A 27,206-nucleotide genomic window follows, 5' to 3' on the forward strand; every position below is an offset into this window, starting at 1 on the left:
ATCTCTGAATGTTTTCATTCGCATCTTGAATCCCCACTGGGAGGTTCTCCATCTATATACTCGTGAATAATAATAATAATTTAAAAAAAGCAAAAACAAATATCATGCTGCAGGAGGGAGTGCTGGTGCCTCTGCAAATCCAGAAAGGGGGGGCAGTAAAGCTCTCACCTTTAGGATGGGGGGAGAGATGGAGCCAAGTACTCTTTATTCAGTCGACGTGTTTGTCTGACTTGAAGCTGAACAACAGCTCTTTATCTGCCAGGTGACGTCCCCTGTTGTTGCAACTTTATTGCCCAAAATCCCAAACCGACTTTTAATGAAAGGGCACAAATGTGATGATTCTGTTTTCTGTGGCCTCCCTCTCATCTCCCTCATGTCATCCACCTTCACAGCTCTGACATGTTTTGACTCCATCATGTTTCTCCCCCTCCTCCCATCCCTCTCTCTTCTCTCCTCTCCTGACAGCTCGGGCACCTACAATCTCATCCCACTCTTCCTATCACCTCCACCATTTTACTGACTGTGGGAGCTCTGAAGCTAAATCCACCGCTCAGCAAACCCACACTTCTCTTCCATGGTTTTTTTCTTCCCCTCCACATATTTCTTCTTTTGGTGGTGCTCAAAGAGAACTGTGGGTGTCCCCAAATTGTCACTCACCATGCGATGAAACAGCGCTCACTTTCGAGCACTCTGCAGATGCTCCAACTGAAACCAGCACTGGTTCGTGTCCGTCCTCTCGGTGGAACTTTTGTTGTTGCATATCTCCGTGAAGGACTGCCATTATTATTATTATGATCATACACGCGCATGCACGCACGCACGCACACAGACACACACACACACACTCGTCTGACAGGCGGTTGGGTGCAGAGAGAGTGAGAGAGAGAGGTTTTGAAACTGCACCATTCATTTTCATTCCGTCTGTCTCGACTCCTCGCTTCATTTAGTGCTGCTGTTTTGTTCCTCATTTTTTCAAATCGACTGAGAAAGCTGAGATATTGTGGAGCGAGAGAGAGATGGCTGCTGCCCGAACATCTGTGCAGAAACGTGGCACTTACCCAAGTAATGAGCAGCTTAGTGCAACTAATGAGCACATGCTAATACCGTTTTAATTATGTCATCACAATTACTATAAGCCAAAATAAGAGGCTGCATTTGTTAGGATATCAACACTTCTGACTGAAGCTCTCTCACACTATCCTCCCCATCCTCATTCATCGCCTTGGTTTCCACCGATTAAATGGGAGTGAAAAGTTCACGCCGTCTGCAGTGGTGATGGGTTTTTTTCGTCCCTCACCTCGAATTCAACAATAAAACACAACATCGACACAATTTCATTGTCATAATCATCTGCACGGAAAGGGCAGACTCAGCTTTGGCGACATATTTGAGAGAATAGCAGCTCGAGGTGCAGCTCGCCATCGGTTTTTCAATATTGATTATTAGATTTCTGACTAAATGTGAATAATGCACATTGCAATTTCCCCTCCAAATTGCTTGCTTTTGCCCAATCGACCACCTGCAACACCAGGAGATTCAATATATGTTATTAAACAGGGTAAAGAAGTGAAGCATCAAGTCACTTTAAGTAAGGAGGAGCGTCATTTGTGACTGACAAGCGCAGCTGTGATACGGTGCATGCTGATCACATATCTGTGGCACACCTTCGGCCTTCAGCTTCCCACAACAAGAAAACTGGAAAAGAAAAGGGCCCCGCGGACAGAAAGGGAAGGAAGAACGGAGTCTTGGGAACAACATGGGGGCTCACTGGTCTCCGGTCTGACTGTACACACATCGTCTGCTGCAAACACTCTGCTTTGGCAAGAGCAACAGGGCAATTACGCTCAAATAACCTTCAATTTATTCCATAATCCGTCAGTTTCCAAGGGCAGACAGAGACAGTAATTGGCCCAATGACCACATATCTGGAAAACCTAAGCTGACTTTCTTTGAAAGAAAAATAACCAACCTGTGGGGCACATTCTTTTTCTTCTTTCTCTCCATTCCCCATCTTTAAGCTACACCAGACGATTAGAAGGTGTTATTCACAGGTTTCCCACTGGCACAAAATCCCGTACTTTTAATGCCGATTTAAGACCATTACGCGACCGTAGACAATAGATCGGCTCTATGTGTTTGTCATTAGTAAAACTGCCAAGTCCTAATTAGATCAACTGACGCGATTAACACCTTTTATTGAAGGACAATCTACAGATAAAAGCAGCAGCACAAAATCTTGCTCCAAAGTGGTTTCAGAGCGCTTCCTCCAGAGCCAGGAAGACAGAGCCTGCGTGTGTTTTAGCACGACTAAGTGGGAAGCCAGTTCACAGTTGGATCGATGAGATGAATTGTGGTCAGATTATTACAGGGTTATGTGAATTCCTGGGTATTAAATGCTCTCCTGAACGGTTGTGTTGCGGTTGACGAACTACTAGAGACTAATCACGGGGGACTCCTTTAATTTATTCAATCCGGCGCCGTATGATCAGGCTATTTTCCAACAACCTGTCGTTTGCGACGCCTCACGCACAACGAGTGTTACTTTGTTTACCAGACCTAGGTTGCTCGACAATTTGAAAGCTTGCCCGCAGCCGTTTAAATGACGCTCGAACAGTAAACACAGCAAGATAACATTACGGCTTCAGCTTGCTGCCCGTGCTTCGGCAGGCACAGGGGAGACTTTGTTTTGCCCCCGGGGCTAAAGCCGATGCGCACTTCGGTGAGCCGCGGCATTTATTCACGGACAAACACTGAACATTTACTACTACTTGACAACTTTACTGTTAATCTCCTCTACGCTCTGATCGCCAACAGCTGTCTGCTTACAGCTCGCTCACTGTCGCACCCCCCTCCATCTTTCTCTCTCTCTCTCTCTCTCTGCCACTCGACCACACAGCGACGCCCACACTACTCTACTGTTATGACACACGCATAGGCCTGTGTCATCCCCCCTACAAATAAAAGGGTTGGAACACACATACAATAAAACAAACGTGTGGGAGGGAAACAAGTCTTTATTGAAGAAGTGGATCAAGACAATTTACCACAGAAGGAAAAAGACGTCACTGGTGAAACACGGCTCATTATCTGAAGCGCAACGACCAATGGGGGGAACTCCAAGTCCACCGACCAATGACGCAACTTTGTCACCCAGTGACAGACTTTTGTGTTGATACCGTAGGACTGGCCCCTGCCAGTGAGAACGAAGAGTAGAAAAGCTAACTAACCTTGAAGCTCCTTTTAAAATAGCTAAAGCCATCAATAAGGATTATTCTGTCAGTGTGAGGCATGTTTCTCCATTTTGAGCCTGAACGCCCCCATCAGGCACTTTTTGCTGCAGTTTAGCACTATTCACTTCACCACTACCCACACACGCCATCAAACCATCATAACACAGCATATCACATTGAATTATTTCCCTGTATACCTTTGGGTCATTCATCTAAGTTCAGTTGTCCCCCGCCGTTGCGCAGAGTGCCAGTCTGTCTTGAATCGCAACCTTTCCTCAAAGTTTCCTGCAAAATACTTCTCAGAGTAATGCGTCATGCACATTGAGCTCATGCGGTGGAACACGGGCAGAGACACGTAACTGGGAACAAAGTCTGGCGGTAAGCTGTGGGAGCTGAGCTCGCACAAAAAAGAAGACGATGCAACGAGAAGCACATGATAATGTATTGTGTTATTATTTGTATGCCCCCTGATGGATGCTACAGCCCACGTTTGCTTGTCACGCTTCTCCAGCTGAAAAGATGAAAAAGAAAATGTGTCAGTATCTTCCAGAACAATGCTTATGACCTTGTGGTTTAGTTTAGGCCCCAAAATGACTCGGTTAAAGATTTTGTTGGTACAGTACTGCTGGTACAGTATATGGCGGGTTGTTGACATATCAACGTGGAACTATTTCCGTCTTCACTTCTCAGTCATTTTTCCTTCAATTAGAAGAGGTCAGTTTAAAAAAGCGTGTGAAAGCCTGGTTTGCATCTTTTTTTTTGTTCAGGGCATTTTTCTCTCATCAATCAATGACAAATTGACCAACGCTCAAAGTCAAGGTTCTACAAGAAACGTCCTCTCTGTTTATTCAATGTGCCACAGCTAATCTGCTTAGTCGGGTTAATCCGCGTGGTGTGATTAGCTTTGATTGATCTCCCCGACTCTTCTATAGCATCGGTTATATCACAACCGAAGAGTGTTTCTCCATCGAAAAACAAGAGCGAAGAACGGCCCTGAAGGCTCTTCTTGATAGAACAGATGTTTTGTCTCTTCCTGCCGACTCACTTCAGTACGAGTTTGATTGACAGATGGTTCATCCCGTAAGCTGACACATATCGTTTGAGAGTGCCCTTTTTCTAAACAGACTCGATTGACAGCTCAGATGGTTCTGTGTATCACACCATCAAGCCGGTCAGGTTACTGCCGTCATGAGCAAAGCAAACAACCCCCTAACCTTGGCCACACCCACCATTTAGGTCCCTCAGTAACTTTGACTACGGTGTAGCTAACATAATACACAATGCCACGATGTACAACTCGCTCATCTTATCGCTTGTATGTGTGTTTGTTTTCTACCCGAATCTTTGCTCACCCCGGTGGTTCTTCCATTATGTTGTCAACTTGAGGAAAGCGGACAGGCAGCTGAATCCATGCCAAGCGTGATTCAGGTAACGAGACAATTTCACTAGTGGACGGCTTGGAGTGTAATGCTATTCATCCCCAGACAACAGCTCCCGTGCGGTCGCGCTACGTTAAGCAGTGCTCAGTGTTGCCGGTTTGTTGGTTTCTCTTTCACCCATAAATAGCCGACATGTATTTACTTTCTTCACTGAGACTGACCAATCAAAGCTCAGCTTTTGGAAGGGGAGAGAGAGAGAGAAGGTTATGGGGATGCCCACTGGGCCCCGGATAGAATTATTATGATGTTCAATACAAGCACAAACTCACCTGATCCAATTTAAACTGTTATTACCTCAGCAATATATATTTATATTGGTTCATACAGTGGAACCTAGAGGCTCACTTTGCCAATAAACAATTAGTGAAATAACACAGTACTAATGTATAAATATGTTATCGTCAAACACATTTTGTTAATGTTCCATTTGAGACACATTTCTATGGTTCAAATCCCAAATAATGCAAACTCAAGCACAAAGATGAAATGAAGAAAGGGCATTTAATATCACAAATATTGTTTTTTTAATACACTTTGGCAGGACAAGCAAGAGACAGCTGGTGAAAGCACAAGGTGAGAGAGAGCACAGGTTCAAGGACAAAGATGAAAATGATCAGAAATAATGTAGCGTTGAAGAGAGAAAGACGAGAGGATACCAGAGAGGATGGGTCAGGTTATGAGAAGAAGAGAAACATGGTCAACATGCATTTTCAGATGGGTCGTGGTCTTTTTCTGCCTGGTGTGTTCTCAGATTGTAGTGTGTCAGTCATTGCAACATTTCACCTGACGTTCATGTATTACTGCTGACAGGTCATTTATGCTCCTGCCCACTGACATGCTTTTAAAGCTATTGTTATAGCACTTTCGCTCTCTTTAAAAAGGTACAATTTTGGTCGGGGTGCATGTCCCCAACCGTGATATATATTTAAAACCCGGCATATGGCAATACCAACAACTCATCATATCTTGACTCATATAACGTTGAATCCTAATCGCTGCATGGCAGCACGTGAAATCACAATTTTTCCAGTAGAAAACCTGTTAAAGAGCTTAGCTAAGACACAAAAAAGTCACATGAGAAATAACCCTAGCTGTGCTGACTATGTCAAAAAAAAAAAAAAAAGTTCTGGTATAGCACCATATAGCTCACAGTAAAGAGGCTGATATATAAATATGGTCTTCAGTGCTTTTTAACAAAGTGTGACACCATTGCATTCATTTTTCTGATGAAAGGCAGTTTGCTAATGTGACATATGACGCCTCAGCAGGAACACGGGGAGAAATTTAGATTTCAAAAAAGTTTCCGGCAAACAAAGACAAAACAACAGTAACATTTTTGGTGCGCACCAAGGATAACGTGAGTAAGGTTCTGATAAGATGCAATATTTTAATATATAATCTGTATAGTCGGATCAGCCCAATGTCGCCTAATCCTCGGTGGAGCCCATCCCGGCAATAGCGGGGTGCACCCTCGACAGTTCGCCAGGCTATCCCAGGACTGAAACATAAAAAGAGCTATTAACACTCACAATTACATCGAAGTGCAATTTAGAGTCCTCAGTTCACCTAAACTGTAGGAGGAAGCAGGAGAGTGCCAGGAAAACCCAATGCTGACACAGTGAGATCATTTAAAGTCCACAGAGAGGGCTGGCCCTGCTTGCTGTGAGGCAGAGCCAATATAGCAACGTGTAGTAGCCCCCTATTGACCAATTATTTTTGCTGCATTAAACATTTTACACTTAAATCATGAGGATTTTTTTCCCAGTGCTGTTGCTGTTGTACGATTTATCATTTACAATTTAGTAAGTTTATATGAAGGTATTTAGTTCTTATATTATGTTTTATAAAGATTGGAAAGCAATGTTTCAAGAAAAACTACACACATCAATGCCGGCGTTGATTTTGACCAATTTGTTAAGAAGTGTCAATATTAACAATCCATGTTTCAAGGTCATTTTTTAATTATAATAAGGGTAAATGAAATCAAGCATTCTGATTGGTTGAGAGTGAGTCACAGGGTGTACTGTATTGAGCCAAAATGGACTGTATGCCTGTTTACATTTACCTGAGCGTTTCATATCAGTGCGCACTCAATATAACAGGTTTTTTCTGACTGTTCAAGGTTTTAACAACACCCTTGAACAGTACGTTATTGACAATACAGCACTGCCTCTCGTACGTTATTGCTTAAATACAGCCCGCTGTTATACATCACACTGGTATAGGAGTAAAGTATGGCATGAAATAAAAGAATGTTAACGTCTTTTAGCTCACCTCAATCACGTGGCATGGTGCCTACGCTGTCTCCACCATGGCCGCTAAGCACTGGAGCTAACGGACAATGAAGGATGTCCTGTGCCTGACCCCTGCTGCCCCCAATGGGCTGTTTGCACCACTCCATCGGAGCGTTATGGCTCATGTGCCCAAGGCAGCCAACACCTTTGAGGCAAATAGATCTACTTCAGCCGCAGCATCACAGATTGCGTGGCGCTCCTCATGCTCCACCTCCAGTGCCTCCTTCTACCCTGTCGAGATATCCCCCCTCGGCCCAGCAGTTCCGCGCTGAAGCTGTAAGAGCTAGACACAATGGAGACAATGGCGTCAGTGCCAATGGAGGGATACAGAGGTGGGGGGGGTGCATGCCTTTTTTTTTTTTCCAGCTAAGCAACAGAAACACAGCGACCCTTTTCAGGGCCACCCATTTTCTCTAAATAGCAGTTTTCTCTCAGCCAGCCTGCTAATGCTCCCACTGAGCATTTTTCATCTTCACAGTGCACGCTCCCCAAACAAAACAGAGGCTTGCCTCTGCACAAACGCGGCAGAGAAAAACCCAGACATTTCATCACAATTTCATGAGTAGCAATCCTCCTTATTAATATGCATTATTGACCTTAAAGATTGATCAACCACTTCTTACTCGTCGCAGCGGGTTTGTTGTGATGTTCCAGCACACATTTTATCAAACTGCGTCTTTCTTTTGAGTCACTAGCCTGTTTTATCCAAGCCTGGACAATTATACAGAATTGCCAAAACTACAGTACATCAGAGGGCCGCTTGAGGCCTGCACCAAATGTGAGTCAGCCCTCATAGAACCAGAAGAAAAATTGCATTGCCTCTGCAATTTGGCAAGTCAGTTACATATTGTAACTCAAGTCTATGAGTATTGGCATAGCCTCGAAGCTGTGGGCCGCTTTGGCTCCATCTATGTCAACTGAAAAGAAATGCTGGTTTAATTTTAGAGCAGAACTACGGGCGCATGGGTGTTATGTGTCACAAGTGCGGATATAAGGGAGCATAAGGTAACGAAAAGAAATATTCACAACTGCACATATGCACAGGGCTAAACCCAATAACAACAGCTCTCATAGGACTACGCCTATTTTCATAGAACCTGGAGTTACAATACCTAATTAACAGTATTTAGTATTGGCCAAAGCTCAAGTAATTTTTTCCTATCGGGACTGAACATTTCCCTACCATTTTTGTATGTAAGTATTTTATCATTAACACAGCTTGTATTCAAAAAGGATTTGCAAGGGATTTGTACAAGAAAGTAAGCAAACAGCTCTTTCCTAGGTCACATACAGAAAGTAATTTTGTAAAGGTTGTATACATCGTTTATATTCAATGGCATTAAGTACTAAGTTCTGATTAAAGATAATTATTGCTTTTCATAGAAACTGAACGGGTCTGCCTTTACTGATTAGCAGCATACCACACGCACACACACACACAAGCTAAACCAATGTGTGTGCGTGCATTTGTGTGTATGTGTGTGTGTGTGTGTGTGTGTGTGAAGGTCTATAAGAAAGCCACCGTCAGTAAAGTTCCTGATATGTGTAATATTATTGGCCTGTAAAGACTTTCGGCTGTCAATTTTTGACACACGGAGTCTGGATGTTAAGCGCTGTGGGTGTAAAGGAAGACTTCAGATTTATAGGGTGCAGCTGCGAGAGAGCTGTAAGCTGTACCAGGCACACTGTATGATGTAGGCAAATATAAATATATATGACAACTAAAAGTCAGACTTCACCCCAATTAGACCTCTTAAATGCCATCATATTCAAATAGTTTCCAATAGGCTTTAATCATGTTCAGGGGGAAGTTTTGTATCTTTACAGCCGTGCAATGAAGCTACTGCCAGTGTCTAAAGAAGATAAGCAGCACACTCGCTGGATAAAGAAGCAGATATCAAGGCAAAAATAACATCGTTTCACTGTTTCATATATTGAATTATCTCTTGCTGCAGTTTTGCTATCTTTGATGGATCTTCATCGGGCAAGAACTTCCTGTTGGATGAAAACACTGCAGCAAGAGATAATTAAAGTTTTAATGGGAATATAAAGCAGTGTGTAGATTGAACTTTTGTTCTGACCTCTCTTAAGTACGATCATCTTTTTGATGTGTTAAGTTTGTCTACTCTTAGATGTGGTGTATTCATGTTTTTATTGAAATAGACTGCACAACATGCTGAAACAGTTGTGTGATTGCTGGACATTTATTTGGCTCAAAGTCACTGAAATATCAGGCGCAGGGAAAGCTGTTGGCACCAAACCAGAATGGTTTGACTGAAGCTTTTTGAAAAATTCACTTTCTTAAAAGGACCTCAATCCAACACTACCTCACCGGATATTAATGCCGCGCTCTTGTCCACCAAATTTATATCCGGTTTGCCGTCCATCTTATTCCAGGTCAGTGACTCTGAAGCGTGAAACCTGCTGCTTTGAAAATGTTGACATTCAAAGTAATCAATTATTCTTTTTAAAAGGTCTCCCGACTTGCAAATTATGCTCCACAGCAAGTGGCTTTCGCAAAAAGGTAAACGGTATGAGACAATTTGTGTTTGAAGATTTGTAAACCCGCATAAAAGCGTATAGACGTCAATTGAATGTCAAATAAATTAGTTGATAAATAGGTGTGAACACAAAAACAACAAAGTATGAATCAAAGTCTATTATTAAATGACCCATGGTCCCAGAGGACTTGATGCTTTTCTCCGTCTCAGTAAATGTAATATCTTTAGGCTTTGAACGCTTGCTCGGCATCTCTAGAGGGGACAGTTATTCAAATCAGACAAAAATAAACTGTCATCACTTGTCATTGTAAGTCATTTATCTTGAATTGTTATCAGAAGTCTGACTTTACAGTTGAAATACTAATTGCGTACTTAGTGTCAAATTTTAACATCATGAGAAATTCCACTGTTTTTTTTTTCCTCCAATCCTGATTATACACAACGACTCAGTAGATAAATTATTAGTCTTTCCAGTGGAGAAAACACACACACACATATACACACTCAGATATCTGTCCCCGTTTATACTGTGGCTGTCACTATGTCACACGTATTGTGGCCAAAATGCAACGCCCAACACATACGGGACGCACATACGGGACTATAAAACTGACTACCTGGTCAGTAAATCTCTGATTTACTGACCAGGCCGGTTGAAAGCAGGGTGGAGTATGACACCTAGCCACCGATGAAAATAAGTGCTCTCGCTGCTTCTGTCCGTCTTTTCTCTGTTATTTCCCCCCTCCATGATGTATAAAGAACTTGCCTCACTCGGGAAATTGCAGACGGTGATTATCTTTCACTGGAAATCATCACTATTTTGTGATCAAACCCTTTTAGTTCCTCGTCTTCGTTTCCTGTTTTACGCGCTCGCTCCCCCGCTAACTAGTCTGCTCTCAGAGCGTTAACTAGTCTCTCGGAGCGTTAACTCGTCTGCTCTCCTGATCGTAAGCCGTATCAACGTGTGACTGTACAGCAGGAACAGGGACCACAAACACATTATTCGCCGCTGACATTCTCATCAAAAGTCATTCCAGCCAAAATATCAAAGTTTACACGAAACATGTGTAAGCTATTATAGTGTGTGCGTAAACAGCTAGGGGGCTTTTATTGTGGAGGGGAAACGGAAATAGAGTAGGATTTGTTCGAGTGAAAAGGGAGACAAGAATAAAGTGGCTGCCGTCTTGTCTTACCTAACGGAGCAGCGTGTTGTTATTGTATTATTATAAAAGTATAGGCGCAAGAGAAACCCCCGCTACACATGTTTGGTAAATGTCAAGCTAGAAATGACAACTAACGGTCGTGCAATTTAAATCTAACTGTTATTTTGAGTGCGCACTGATATGGATGCTGGTTAATGTAAACAGGCTGTACAGTACTGAATAAACTACCCGCCCCCCCACCACCCACGTGACTCACTCTCAACCAATCAGAATGCTTGAATTTATCTACCCGTATTATAATGTATAATTTAACATGGCGGCTCGCTCACTTACAGTGAGAAGTTGATGCCGGTTGCAGGCTCTCTCTCTCTTGTGGAGGAATAAGAATCTTTACGCCATATGTTGCTAATCCTATTTCTCGGGAATCTTAATGCATCAGACTTAGCAAATCAATGCACTTAATCATGGCATTAGGGCTTTAAGTGGTAATAATTTAGGCCTCTGTCTTTTTTCTATCGAAGGGGCCGGCAGGCAAAGCGAGAGTTATGTCCATCTTCATTCCCCTTTTACACTTTTGTTTTCAAGAAGGTCACAGACTCACTCGACGTCATTACTACATCCCTCAGAAATCCAGACAGAAGGACTGAGCTTACAAAATCAACTGTTCATTTCAGTTTAACTTTCAATGACTGCTGCCCCATTTAAGCTGTTTTTTGCCTTTTCTAGTGTGATAATAAGCAGCCCTGTTCTGCTATTCCATACATCTTGTTTTTCATTGTGAAACACGGGTTGCATTTCAGAATGGCTCTTTGCATGAATGAGCAGCTCCAGTTGTACTAAAATAAGCTTTTATCATAAATCGGCTGTTTAACACTGCTTCTTGCCTTTTCTGCGAGTTCAAATTACAGCTGACTCCAATTTTCAAATTAATGGGCGTAAAATAATGTGTTTTAAGTGTGTAAAAGGTACTTCATTTCAATAATGTAAAGCTTGTGTAACCAATTAATCAGCGTTGCACGGTGGGCTCAGTGACTGGTGATATGTCACATACTTCAGTGCCCTCAAAATATTTTTAATCCTATGTGCCTTAAATCTGAGCGAACACACTCAATAATGTAATATATCACGTACGAGGTAGTGCTCTAGAGTTTTGCTTGCCTAAGCTCGATCGTACTTCACACACTTTAAAAACCCTTGGCTTTGGTGTCAGAGGCAAGACAGTCAGGGAGGAAAAGGGAAGGCTGGAGGTTGGGTCGGAAGAATTAACAAATCCATATCTGAGGCTTCAAGTTATGTAAAATACAGATTATATATCATACAGCCTCTTCGTTCTGTTGAACTCTTTCTGTTCTCTAAAAAAGCAACATGTATATATATTTTTTAATAGTTTTAGTGAGAGGGGATGTACACAAGCAAGTACACACAATACAATATAGGTATAGGTATAGCACATAATGTCTAAAGTAAAGTACAAATAAATGTAGCATGCTTGCAATCAATTCATACAAATGTTGATTATACAATTCTACCCACTCTATAACCTTGAAAAGCTTCCACAAAGAAATGCTTCCTTTTAATGTGTATAACCTGTGATACAGTAGAGTATTTAATAAGGAATATTTTGTTTTCTTCCACACTTTTCATTTCTTTGAAGTGCCCAAGCGTGCGGCCTTGGCCCCACTGGCCAACCCACTCGGGCACTCTGGGTAATAGCCTCTGCATCAGTGCTCAGAGCACCGTGCATTCAAATGAAATATCAACTTTGTCGCACCGCCAAGGAAGACGACAGCTGAATCTGTTGGGCTTGCCAGAATCCACTCTTTCCCTTAGGTGAGGTAATCGGGGATAAGATATATTTTATTAAATTACATAATGATTTTGCGTTTGCCGTTTTGTGCATTTGCACGACCCGTCGAGTTGACATTTAGTGTCCTACTGCTCCCAGTTGGTGAGAAGCTGAGCCTAGAGGGAAACTGGAGCACAAAGCCTGTCCTGTAATGGATACTCATTGGCTGCAATTGCATCTACATGAGACACAAATTGAGTTGAAACATTGTTCACTGCATGCAATAAAAGGAAAAACATTATGCCCCAGTTTCATGAAGCACAACCACCCATCTTGTCCCTTTCCAAGAGCTATGTTCCACTGGACCAAGTGCAAAACACGGTTCTAACTTGGAGCAGTTTAAAAACACAATGTTTTACTGTTGCATTATGTGTATGTAGGCACCAGGTTTTGACATGGTAGGAAAATGTATGGGATGGAGAAAAAAGAGACTCTGCTTCCTTCTAAATCAATTTGATTTTTTACTTATAATTTTTTAAAATATGAGTCCGTCAATGTCTGTTTTTTTATTTTATGTTGAAAGTCCTTGCCTCTTGTGTCCTCTGTTCGCCTGCACTTCCTGCCCCTGTGATAAGACTCGTTCGTTAGAGCTGCTTCTCGCCTGGAATCCAGACGAGAGCAGGCGGCCGCTGCGGTAGGCGTTCATTAAAAACTGCCATCAAGTCGGACAGTTTTCAGCTGCCTTCAAAGTATTAACAGGAAGTTACAGAAAAAAATACTTCCTGTAAGTTACGATCTTCAGGCTACTTCTAATTTATAGATCATGTTTGGATTTATTTATATGTGATTCTAAATATATAGTTATGGAGAAATCTGTGTGTAGCTGCATCCTTTGTTTTTTTTTATTTCTGCCTGTGTGAAATGTCTGTGTTATATAAATATGATTTTGTATTATCAACCACCACACAAGATATGTTTCGAGATTAAACCTGAGACCAATAGTCAACAATTGAGCGTTAAGTATTACAACTACACATAAATCCTGCTGTGTCCAATCACCCGCACCTTCCCCTTGTATTTAAACCCGGTTTGTCTCCTATAAGTTGTACTGTATAGACCTGTGTGTCCCGTTTTCCTGTCGCTGCTTTTGTTTCCGTTCCACTAGAATCCTGCTTTGTATTTTTTGAGAATCCTGCTCAGTTCGAAAACAGTAAATGTACTTTTGAGCCACGCATCCACATTTAGGTCCACTCCTTAACCATCCTGTGACAATAATAGAAGGATTTCATGCAGAAAAAAAGACTGAAGACTCAATTCACTGATGTTCTGTGAGAGATATTAATCAATGCAGAATTATAGCAGCTAACAGCATTATAAGACGTCAAGGTTACCACACAAACCCCATCCGCTGCCATTTAATACTTAAAAAAGAAGTGGAAAAACAAACTTGGGACTTGAAAGTTATTAGGAACAGATTTATCTTTGTGATAAGTATACTAATGTCTACTTCCGTATTGCTGCACTGCATGTTGCCCAAATCTCCAAGATTTAACTTAAGCGAGATATGAAATCTCCAAAACCCTCCGGCTATGATTGGTCATGCTCTACTAAGAAGAGAGAGCCAGGTAAACAGATGTGTGTAGCTTACCACATGAGATCAAATCTCTTCGGGGTGGAAACTGATAGCAATGCCTGCCTGAACCATGGTTTTCACATTTTATTCATATTTAATGTTCTAACTTTGTGGTCTTTTCCTGCAGTGACAGATGTTGGGATGTAGATCTCTGTGCAGTTAGCCGTAATGGCCGCTGCAGGCAGCTGTTTTCTGTGTTTGCTGTTGGTCAGACTCAGAGACAAGCCTTTGAAATGATTAATGTATATTTGGAAAGCTGTAGGAGGCTTGCACAGCTTGCTCCAATACAGTGTACGCTGTTCTGCGGGACTCCTTGTTTCTTGCTTTTGACTGACTGGGTAATCAATCTGTGCTAAAGTGAAAGTCTCTTTTCATTCTGCTCTGTATAATCTCCCCTGGGAACCCAGTGTACACGTGTCCAGTTAGTTGTTATTACTCTTCAGTCGACGCAGAAGTCCATGCTGAACCAATGTGTGCTAATTAAAGATAATGTGCAGAGGCGTCAACGAGCCAGTGTCTGAAGGCTGTGGCTTGCTACCACACCGTGCAGCCTGGAGTTTTCTCGCATCTAAAATATATGCAAACCCTTCCTCTCAGTTTGAACCAAAATGTAGTTTTTACAAAATGACATAATGAGGCTTCCCTGAGGGACCGGACACATGACTATTCAAGGTGCCGTGGACGCTTCGGTTCACAGAGTACCTAATGAAGTTGATGGATATGTCCATCTGTTTGGGGCACTCAAGGAATTTATTTCTATCCCATATTTTACCACATAGCGTGGATCTACATACATGCGTATTGTCTTTTAAAGACAAAATTTGTCCTCATGGAAATGACTAGCAACTCACCTGACTACCGACAGTATTGACTGGCATGACTGACAACTTTATTGACTAATATCTACCTTTAGTTTTAGTTTCACATGCAACATGAACAGCGGTTTCCCCAAGAAAAGTCATGTGTTTGTTCCTGTGTGTTACTTTTTTTAGGCTCTTCTCCTTTTTACTTGCATTCGGCATATTTTAAGACAATAATCGTTATATATATATATTAATTATTGTAACAGTCATCACAATACACATTCATTATTTCTTGTTTTGTATTGATCAAATTCCAGATTTAGTGGACTGGGCATTTAGCTTTGGCAAAGATATGTTATTTGAGTGCTTCTGAGTAGTCACATTGCAAATATAATTAGGTCATAGCACACATACACTTTAGCCTATTTAATCTTGCACTTTAACTGGGAATTTACAACTAGGTTGCCTTGTTCAACTTCCATCCATTTAATTCCCATCAATATAAACTGTGATTCTTTAGTAACTTTATGGCTCAAAACGGACCTGCCTGTACCGAGGTATTGCATTGTGACACAACAAGCTTGTGATCAATTTAGATCTGTGACAGTATATGTTTGCTATCCATTTTAGCGAGAAATTGTACAAGTGTTGTGTGACACCCAAATATTTGTGGTGTAATGATGCATAATAATGTGTTCCGCAAACTTTCTGCCAGACAATGGAGGATTTATTTGTGTTACAACAGCAGGTCAGTAAACAGAACAATTGTGATGTTCTGTACATAAAATAACTAAAACACATTATTTGGAAAATTCCAAATTTGCATTTCAAAATTAAGTTGCCATCAAGCAGCGTCCCTCCGTCTATTTATCTTTTAATACTCTATCTGTTTATACACCAAGTTCTAGAAAGCATGATTGTCTTTTTTAAAGTTATGTATACAGTGTTGCACCTTCTGCCAGTAATATGATCAGTATCTGAATTTATATTCATCTCATTCACTTGCTGTCATTTTATTAACCTTGTTCAAAGTCACACGGTAACTTCTTATGCATATGCCAAATCAAAACATTTGTGTGTACTCTAGTTCTTCTATTTTTGTGAGGACCAATTTGAGTGTAGCAAGAGCTGCTGTTTTAGGGTTAAGACTTGGTTTAATGGCTGAGGTTGATATTAGGTTTAGGTTGGGATAAAGGTTTGGGGTACACATGTGTGTGTGTTGTTCACAGTCAACCCCTTCCAACTCAAATGCAGTTCAGTGGGTAACTAACATCAAGTTATACTGTAATATGCATGACTTGATGCTGGTGTTTAATCATACTTTATTAGATATCCTTGTTCTCTCAACATGAGTTTCTCATATTTGCAATCCATGTGTATGAGATCAATTAGATGGAGGCACTTTTTGTTCTTGTAATAATACATGTAGAGCCTTCTACCCTAAATCCTGTGCAATACCAGCGCTTTAGAAACAAAACTTAAATCAGTAAAAACAGGATGCAAAATAGGAAAGCCACCCACTATTAAAAATGACATGGAATCATTAAAATAGGAAATGAATATCCTACAACGTACTTACATCCAGGATTACCTCTACTCCATTTTTGCCAATGCTTTTAGAACTCTTAACGGTCCCCACTTAAAGAAATCATTTCTCTATCTCTCTTTGAGATAGAACAATCACACACACAATTATAATCTTGGTAATTCAACAACTGCCACCAGTCAAATTACAAATTACCTGTGGCAGCATGTATTATTAAAAACCACTAGACCTTGAAACCTCCTATGAAATAAAGTAGAAACTAATTAGATGCAAGCTATAACTACTACTTTATACATCTCTACAATGCTACTTGTATATTCCCGCCCTCACATTGTCCCACCTCAGAACCATTGTCATTTCCGCCTGTCCAAACAAATAATAAAACCCTTCTTCCCTTTATGCCCTTTAAGACGAGCTTTCCGTTAATTTTCAAATCTGTCGCTGTTAACTGCGAAGCAGCTGCCGCAAAAATCTAAGAGGAGATAGGTGCCTAGGGGAAGGTAAAAGTATATTTGAAAGCAGTGTCGTCCTGAGATATGAATATCCTGAGTCAGAGCATTACTCAGTGTGAGACCAGAAGAGAGCCCTCGGTAAAGGATGTGTGTCCTTGACATATCGTGCAGTCAGAATGGATTAGGTCAGTGACACATCCTTTAACTGTTGGCTCTGTACTGCAAGATGTGAAATTTGAAATCAAAGAATACTATTTGGGGTAAAAAGGGCCAACTGTCAGCTTTTATTTAAAGTTTTTTGGCATCAGGTTACAGACATCGAAAGTCAAAAACATTCCACTCTTTGGCTTTACAAAATCTTTGATTGCTTTGCTTGTATTGAGGATGGTTGTACAGCTGCATTGTCTTATAATTTTTGGACTAACAAGGCAATGTTAGCCCTCGATGCTTAATAAGACTCTACTTTGTCATTTGTTGTATTTATATAAATTGTAAAGGTTATGGTTTCTATTGATCCAAAAGGCACAGCTCAACCTAAAATCCCAAAGAGATATTTGTCCTCTTATCTGTAGTGCTATTTATCAATATAGATTGTTTGTGAGTTGCCTAGTTTTGGCTATACCGGCAGTAAAGATGTCTTCCTTCTCTCCAATAACGCAACATGAAACCCCTCGGCTTGAGGTTGCTAAAGCAGCAATAAAGATACATTTAAAACTGAACCTGCAATGTTCTTTCTTTAAATCATGACCCAGTTTGTCAAGATAATCTAAAGACCTTGTTGTGAGAAATTTCATGGAGGAACTTTTTTCTTTCCACGAAATTACACTTGCCAAACATATATCACAACACAGAAACGTGCATCTATACCTGCATCTCGTCACAGCTAAGCAATGATATTGATGTTTACATCTCACAAGATAGATAATCTGGAGTAACCAGGGCAGGATTTCTTGAAAGAGAAATTGCTCTTCCTCAAATACATTTAAACATTTTCAAACATTTCTTGGAACATTATATTTAACAGAAGGCAGAAATTTCTAAAGCCAATATATTCAGCATATGGCAACTTGAACCAAAACAATCTAGATGGATGAACAGCTCTACTTTTAAGAGGAAAAAGTATGTACAATCAACATAATGGTCATATTTTTGGAAACTGTTCAAAACTGAATGTGGAGGCCTGGTGGTTATCCTGAGAAAGCAGTACTTTCATATGATCCTCTAAAACTTCTTGACTCCTTGCTGCCTTTGTGTCATTGACAAGTCTAGGTTCTGAGAATTACTATGCTTGAAAATTTGACTTTAGTAAAATCCTTCAATTTCCCTCTTTCTTTTGTGTCTTATTCTCTTCTAGGTCCATTGCTGTGTTATGGAAGACTGAAACACCTACTCCTTCCGCTTCTCCTTCTCTTGCGGGCTCCCCTTTTGTTGAGCTTTGGTGAACGCACATGTCCCAATAGCTGCCGATGTGAGGGGAAAACCATCCATTGTGATTCAGCTAGCTTCCTAGATGTCCCAGAAAACATCTCGGTAGGCTGCCAAGGCCTTTCCCTGCGTTACAATGAACTGCACACCCTGCTGCCATATCAATTTGCTCACCTCAGCCAGCTTCTCTGGATATATTTGGACCATAATCAGATTTCAGCTGTTGACAGTCGAGCATTCCAGGGGGTCCGTAGGCTTAAAGAGCTGATACTGAGCTCCAACAGAATCACATCCCTGCACAACTCAACGTTCCATGGAATTCCCAATCTCCGCAGTCTGGACTTGTCCTACAACAAATTGGAAATCCTGCAGCCAGGTCAATTCCATGGCTTGCGAAAATTACAAAACCTACACCTACGCTCAAATGGTCTCTCCAACATCCCAATTCGAGCATTCTTGGAGTGCCGAAGTTTGGAGTTTCTTGATTTGGGCTACAATCGAATCAAGGCTCTCACCCGTACCACCTTTTTGGGGCTGCAGAAGTTGATGGAGTTGCATCTGGAGCACAACCAGTTCTCCCGGATCAACTTTTTTCTGTTTCCACGATTAGCCAACCTAAGATCACTCTATCTGCAGTGGAACCGCATTAGGGTGGTTAACCAAGGCCTTCCATGGACTTGGTATACACTTCAGAAACTTGATCTGTCTGGAAATGAAATCCAGACCCTGGACCCCGCTGTGTTTCACTGCTTGCCCAATCTTCAAGTCCTCAACCTGGAATCCAACAAACTGTCTAATGTGTCTCAGGAGGCAGTGTCGGCATGGATCTCACTGACTTCCATCAGCCTAGCAGGGAACATGTGGGATTGTGGAACTGGTATATGCCCACTTGTGGCTTGGTTGAGGAATTTCCGTGGTAGTAAGGACACCACTATGATATGCAGCAGCCCAAAGTATCTCCAGGGAGAAAAAATTATGGAAGCCACAAGGAGCCATGGTATTTGTGAGGAAACTGATTATGTTCTGACTGAAACACCTTCACCAATGTCAGATCTCATTTCTGAAGCCACTGGTGAACCAACCTTTGCCCCCACTAGCGGCTCTCCACCTATGCCACCAGCCAGCACCTTTGGTCCTGTCCTCCCATTCAGACCTCGACCAATTCCTCATCCTACCCTTCCGGGATATATGAGCAAAGACCCAAGAGACTCAGTTACCCGCACTCGACCTACTCCTATACCACCCCCAGAGATGGAGCACATGACTCTGCACAAAGTGGTGGTGGGCAGCGTGGCACTCTTCTTCACCATGTCCCTAATCTTGACAATTATCTACGTGTTCTGGCGGCGCTATCCAGGTGCAACAAGGTTGCTGCAGCAGAGGTCCATGGTGGGGCGGAAGCGTCGCAAAAAGAGTCCAGAGCCAGAGCAGAACTTGAGCTCCCAACTCCAAGAGTATTACATGAGCTACAACCCTGCTGCCACACCAGAGGCATTGGAGGTGCTAGGCAATGGCACTGGTTCCTGCACATGCACAATTTCTGGCTCCAGGGAGTGTGAGGTATGATTCATCGCCTCAGCCCTAAAAATAAAAACTCAAAATCAAAATACAAGGCTCAACTGAGAGGTAAATCCTTTATCAAGTATGCCCTGTAAAAAGAAACTGTTGATTTACAGTTAAGCATATTTGACGCTTCACTCATAACACACTTGACTTCAAATGTTAGATGTGTCCAATTATTTAGGTTTAACTAAACCGTACAGTGGAAAACAGAAAATAACTAATCTGATAAAGGGAAAGCAATCTACAACATTGGTTCAGAGGGCCACTGAAGATAACCTTGCAGCCTAACATTAACTGTCTAACATAACGCAGTACTAAATTGCATTATCTGAGTTAATAGAGTGTGGCTTCAACATGTTTTTTATGTCTATATTTAATTGTTATTCTAAATCTACTATTCTAGTTTTGTTCATTTTAAGGGACTATGAATAATTAGACACCATCTAACTATTTTGACACTGCATCTGCATGGCATGGTTGAGAAGCTATTTGTTTGCCGTGTGTTTGTACCATATTTATGTGTGTGCGTGTGAGTATGTGTTTGGGGGACTTTCGAGGGTGATCATGCCATGAATTCTTTTCAGTCTCTTAGTCACAACATCATTCATTTGTGAAACAATTCACAGCAGTGGTGGATGAAGTGAACTGTATTGGTTTTGATCAGGATTTGACGGTGTTGCTATGACATGGGAAAATGAGTGATAATGCTTGAGAGGTAATTATTGCAACTCAAAAGCGAAACATGTTAACTTGTTCACTTTGAGGTTGAACATCAATTGCAGGTGACTACGGTTTGTTTAGTTTCGTCTGTGGATGTGAACTGTAAATGCCCTTCATGTTTGCCTGAGCTGTGTGGGGAGATTTATGGTAATCTGCACAGAGGAGAGGCACTACGGTAATCCCAAAGTGTATGATATGTCTTGAATGTGGATCCCTCTGCTATGATAAGGAGCATATTTATAAACCAGGGTAATTACACTCACTCGCCTTTGTTTGATCTCAAGAAGCATGGCGCACACCTATGACAGATTGTACAGTGTAACTAAAGGTTAGTACAAACAAATACACTGTAAAAATAAGTAACAAAACAAATCTTACACCGCAGGGTATATTATCAGCTCAAACTATAACCTCAACCTAGTTACAGGAAGTTACCATAGCTTTGACTTAACTCTCATGACTGAGACTCTTTTGGCAAAGTTTTAAATCATTAGAGTATTGAAATTCATTCAAATGGCAATAAGAAAATGATTTGCAACTGTCACAAACGTTTTCAAATAAAAAGTCAAGATTCCTTGTGATGTTTAGTTTTTATGGTATACCCTGTGCTGTAAAATATAGTAATTTATAAATCCTACATATTGTGCGAGCCCTATTTACATTGATACTGTTACTGTACGTCACAGCAGGTTTTCCTTCAATGAAAAACAAATAGTAGAAGTAATATTATTTTGTATTATTGCTATTGTCTTTGATAGTTTTTCATTTGCTGTGGGATCCATCAACTCTACTGCATAGGGAGAGTCAAATGGTTAGAAATCATGTTAACCTACTTGTTGTCAGACATCTGTTGATATTGACAGTGGAGCAGATCCAGCTTTTATCATCGACCATAAAACAATTCTCAAGCTCCTACTTGCAATTATGGCAATTCTTGCTTGTGTCCTGTGTTAAGAAGAAATGATTAACAGCTACAACAAAGTGGGTTTACTTTCTTCCTTATGATAAGCACGAACGTTTGGCGCTTTAGAGGAATTGGAGTGATTGTGCTGGATTATGATGTTATGTTGTGCATAAGCAATTTTGAAAAGGCAATGGTAAAGAACATTATTGCGAGACCAAATTGAGTCCCGTTTCATTCTTCCTCAAAGGGATTTAACTCCTTTCACAAATGCAGCAATTCTGCTTACAAACCTCCTTATTTTTAAATTGTGACACAGTTTAGATTTTTCATGTTTGCTGAGGAACACATTTGGTGACAGGAGATGAAGCACAGCTTGGTTCAACACTGTCACCCACAAAATAACTGTATATATACATACACATATATATATATATATATATATATATATATATATATATATATATATATATTTAATACGTGGATTCACCATAGATTGCACACCCTGCTTTGACGCATAACTTTCATATAAGTTTGTGCTGAGTATGAACATTATTGTTAATGCTCTATTGCCCTGCCATATTTAGCAAATTTCAATTAAGTCCCATATTAACCTGTAACATGATGATCTCCATGGCTTGCATCTCATGGCATTGACAGAAGTTGAGATGTAGAACAACATTGGAGAATTAAGTTGTGTGTTCCTGAATTCAAAGTGAACTAATTCGACCTAACAATCCTACTGGTAACAACTAGTCATTAGCATACACAAGAGCTGATTTATGAGGAGAAAAAAATGGCAGAAAAAAAAATCACCTTTAGATTACATTCACATGATTATGTATAATCATTTTGAAGCGGTTGCCATGCTTTATCACGAAAATAATATAGTATGTAATAAGCAAATTGACATTATGACGTAGCGATTTATTTTGGGCCCGGCTGCAAACCTGCTGCATTAGTCATCCTTGTGGAGTCAATATGTAGCTTGACTTCACTATGCTAGAAAACAAAAGAGGTGTTCTGATTCTCTCCAACACTGCAAGTATTTCTGTAGCAATCAGCGTGATTGTATTGTGTCTCTCCACATAACCATAATCCAAATCTCCTCATCTCAAGAACAATCTCTCCTTTTCAACATCACTGACACGTGTGTTTGGTAGTTTGCTGCCGGGTGGGCTCTGCACTGTTGCTTATTTCAGGTGTTTAATAATTGAGGAGCGGGCGTAAGCTGGGTTTAGTTTGATGAGAGTGCCATCTTGCTGGCCGGCACAGCCGACTGTGCTTTTCATTATGAGTGTGCAGCGCCAGCAGTCTCTGTGGATGGCAATGTGGAAGAACAAAAGGCAACACAACACATTCACCTCGGATTCAATGAGGTATTGTGAAGACTGGCACAGAATGGTATCAGAGGCCAGCAGGAAAAGAGTTTCAACAGAACCCTGTCTGTTTCACTTTGGGGCTGGATACTCCAAACTTAAAAGCCCCGTCAAACCCAGAAGGGGATCTGTTGGGATATCTACTCTGGCTGATTTGGTCTTTTCCTCACGTAGACTTCGGCTGCAGCTTTGCTGGAAATTTGCTGAGATCCCCAGTATTCACTAATACCACATTGTCATCGCATTGTCCAAATCTAAATGTGAGCAGTTGAATGGGAAATGCAGTTAAGGTTGTCTCGAGTAGGAGTAAGTCTGGATATTCGAACAGCTACAACGTCTCGACTCGGAGAAAATAACAGAAGTGTGGAGAAATTGATAACAAAATGACTGCAAGGGCAGCCGCTCAGAACATTAATAAAAGCAGACTAATTAAAAAGGTAGCCAACACTGGTTATATCTATTAGGGCTGTAATTAATTAATTAAGTTATTCAATGTTAAAGTACAATTTTCTATTCGCTCGAGCCACAATTGTAATTATAAATTACACAATTAGCAGTGCCCTTATAAGTAGGGGTGAGGGAACAAGTTATATATATATATATATATATATATATATATATATATATATATATATATATATATATATATATATATATCATATTTTGTTGTACCGTCTTTAGCTTTGATAACGGCAGCATTTGCTGTGGCATTTCTACGATAAGCTTCTGCAATGTCACAAGAATAATTTCCATCCAGTGTTGCATTAATTTCTCACCAAGATCTTGTATTGATGATGGTGGAGTCAGACCACTGCACAAAGCCTTCTCCAGCACATCCCAGAGATTCTCAATGGGGTTAAGGTCTGAACTCCATGTGTGAAAATGACGTCTCATGCTCCCTGAACCACTCTTTCACAATTTGAGTCCGATGAATCCTGGCAATGTCATCTTGGAATATGCCCGTGCCATCAGGGAAGAAAACAATCCATTGATGGAATAACCTGGTCGTTGCTGAATCTGGTCGTTGCTGAACCTAGACCTGAGCAACTGCAGCAACCTCAGATCACAGCACTGCCCCCACAGGCTTATACAGTAGGCAGTCATAGTTAAATCCAGGTAGCCACTTTTTTATGACCAGGCAGTGTGTGTGTGTGTGTGTGTGTGTGTGTGTGTGTGTGTGTGTGTGTGTGTGTGTGTGTGTGTGTGTGTGTGTGTGTGTATTTGAGATGCTTGTCTTGTTTGACTCTGAATAAAGATATTACAAAAGTAGCGTTGTTTATCTCCAAATCAGTGTTTTAACACACTTTGGATTTACAACCTTGAAAAGTAGCCTTCCAAGAAGAAAGTCATTCTGAAATTAGCGTCAGCGAGGGGATCATTGAACCCCAGCACTAACAAACAAACTGGCCAACAAACACACTACGCACCATTAAACAAATCTTCAGCCAACACTGCTCGAGATATAAAAAACATAGACAAACACATCTCCAGAGCACGGAGATTAACTTCTGTTTAACGACAGACATTTAGCCAGTAAATGAATGTAATCTGTAACATAAATTAAAGCTGTCGACTGTCTTGGTCTAGGTTACTTTCACCAGCTAGCTGAAGTGCCAAATACAATACATTTCATATTGCATTTTAGGGGCTATACACCCATTTTAATCACTTTTGAATTTAGATTCTACTCATGGTCTTATTGCAAAAAAATGTGTACATAACCGAGGTGATTGCGTAACAAATAGTTCTTTAGTTGGGCAACAGTTTTTGGAATCTGCCCCTCGAACATTTAGGTAGGTTATATCAAGGCTGGATATTATGGCCCAGAAATCATTGGTATTTGTGAGTGGAATGGCAATACACAGTTTTAATGATTAGTTGTAAGTCAAAGACACATGTGGGTTGTCACAAGCATTTTTATCACAATAAGATATTGTATTATATGATGGCTAAGCTTTTTTCGAGACAGATATTTAAGGTTGCTTTAATTTAAGTGATTCAACAAAAGGCTAAAGTCATGCTAATTCCACAATTTGATGTTCTGGATTACTCATCTAAAATGTTACATTATTAAACAGACCAGACCTATGTTGCATTCCCTGATCATTATGAACATGCCCACTGCCGCAAATGTTGGTCTTGAAGCACTGCAGTGTTTTTTCACATACAAACAGAAACCTACACGGTACATTTACTACCACGAGAAAACTGTACGCCTCGGCCACACACGCTACTCTCCTGATATATGCATCAAACTGTTTCAACATCCTACAACTACAAGTATATTCAAGCTAGGCCGATGGGAGAAAGAAATCTGCAAATGTATTGGACAAAAGAGCAAAATGATGTAACGTTACCACGCTGCGGTTCAGCCATTAAGGGCGAGTAGACCCAGGCTGTGTGTAGACACAGAGGGAGAGGGAGTTAGTCCTTCACCTGACTGAAAAATATCAATGTCAGTGTCTCATCATACACACACAACAATCATTAGAATAGGTATAACACGGTAAAAAGAGTGAACATACACATGTGGGTGATCCATGTTTAGGAGCTTTAAAATATGCCAAATATTACACCATTAGTGGTAGTCACTGCCATTTGTAAGCCTTAGGCAACACTATTTCAATGTCCAAAACACTCATTTTTCTATTGAACGACACTTGTATAACGAGACAGTATGAGGTTCACGCTGAGTTTTTCTGTAAATTCTTCTTTCATGAGCTGGCAAAGCACAGTGGGACTCTCTTTATGAACTGATAAACCAGGTTAGTATTTAAATATTTAGTGTTGTTTTCAGACAAAAATGTCGTGGGAGTTCTTCAGTGATATCTGACTATTTTTCAACCGCAATTACAATAAAGAACACGTATTATCAGCATGTTCGAAGCCTAAACAGAACACTTCCTCTCAAGAAATAAGCTTATTGTATGAAGGATTTTATTTTAAAAGACCACAGTCTCACTTTTAGATTATGGAATGAATTTGAACTATTTTTTTGGGACAAAAAAGTAAGAAAACAACATCAGCAAGAGTTAAGGGCGATATACACTCTTGCAACTACAACTGCGGCTGGCCACGCAGTTGCATTGACGGACTCGTTTTGGTTTATGGTTCCCGTGCCTTTTCCATACGCCATAACAGGAGGTGGCGCAATGACCGTAAAGAATCGACCTGCACACTGACGTTTACCGGTATCTCCCTCCAAGAATTTCCCGCCATCTGCGTGTCCTTATACTCCGTCAGACGGGTTATATAAATGTTCATATTTGCCGGACCTCTTCAGCCAAATGTTCTTTAACGGGATCCATTGTTCGTGTTTCTGCTGTGGTTTTTAAAAACAGCGGTATTATCCTATGGAACCGGAAATGCGAGACTCAGAAAGGATGTGGTTAGCAGACCAATCTCATTATTGCGGGCTGCGAACGGCTCGCGTAGCTTTGTCGAATGGTCAGAAATTTTGTGTGACGCAAGATGGCTGATGGGACTACGCAAGGGGCCCTTGCGGGTCTTGCATGCTTGCGTCTCTGCGAAAAATACATTTGATTTACATTATGCCTCCTTATAGGTAACACTTTTTAACGATAGCGGTGCCTTGAGGGATGAATAAAAATGTCTTTCAGACTGCATCAGTTAAAATTACACATTCGAAATTGAAAGCAACTGGAAATACATGTTTGATGTTGCTTTAGGGATGGCTCCTGATGACTGATCATGAATAGGGACTGGTTCCAGAATGATAAATTCAGTGATAACTAGTAAGCTAAAGCACTGTGATTTAATGTATTCATTTAAAATTCAACGTTATCAGTTTGCCTGCTTCCCTACATGCAGTTGCTCAGTAATGATGCCTTCCTTAAGTTTGTGAGACTACGTCATGGTTATATTCGATGGACCGTGGTTACAGCAGACAACTTAAGATGTCCGAGTTAACTAGTAAAAGATAATACCAATGAGTCCAAATTAAACTTTTTCTCAATGGAATTTCTTTATTTTGAACGAGACAAGCTATCAACAGGATAACATCATTTGTCATTGTCTTCCAAGATAAATCTTAAATACATTTTACAAACAAACATTTAGGCCACTAAAAATGATTTATTCAGCGTTCAGTTGTACTTCGGTTCACCCTCTCGTGTCACTTCTTGTTGCAAAAATCCAAGATGGCACAACTAAAATATTCAATGTGGTTGTGTTTTGGCAGGTTTAGGCACAAACAAGATTTTGTATGGATTCCAGCTGAAATAAGCACTTAGTGTGGGTTAGAACAAGTAGGGGACCTTCATCATGGCCACAACGAGAACTACTATGGTCTGGGAACAGGGGGCACCAATTGAGACCTAATGGGACAAAATGTCATATATTTGTGGTAGC

General features: G+C 40.8%; 1 protein-coding gene across 2 annotated transcripts in view; it reads left to right on the top strand.

Moving 5' to 3' along the window:
- Window positions 1-27,206, top strand: part of lrrtm4l1 (leucine rich repeat transmembrane neuronal 4 like 1) — a 47,042-nt gene that overhangs the window by 830 nt on the left and 19,006 nt on the right. Inside the window, exon 2 of one of the 2 annotated variants that reach the window (XR_011077381.1) lies at window positions 18,202-19,898. Coding sequence is in view for 1 of the 2 variants with exons in the window: in XM_068574728.1 (XP_068430829.1) it covers window positions 18,202-19,832 (1,631 nt within the window). In the remaining variant the exon portion in view is untranslated. The remainder of the gene's footprint in view (window positions 1-18,201; window positions 19,899-27,206) is intronic. The other variant, XM_068574728.1, reaches the window with a different exon arrangement.

This window comes from Clinocottus analis, unplaced genomic scaffold, assembly GCF_023055335.1.
Source record: "Clinocottus analis isolate CAN_PGR_092001 unplaced genomic scaffold, fCliAna1.0.p SCAF_13, whole genome shotgun sequence".
NCBI classification, from domain to species: domain Eukaryota; kingdom Metazoa; phylum Chordata; class Actinopteri; order Perciformes; family Cottidae; genus Clinocottus; species Clinocottus analis.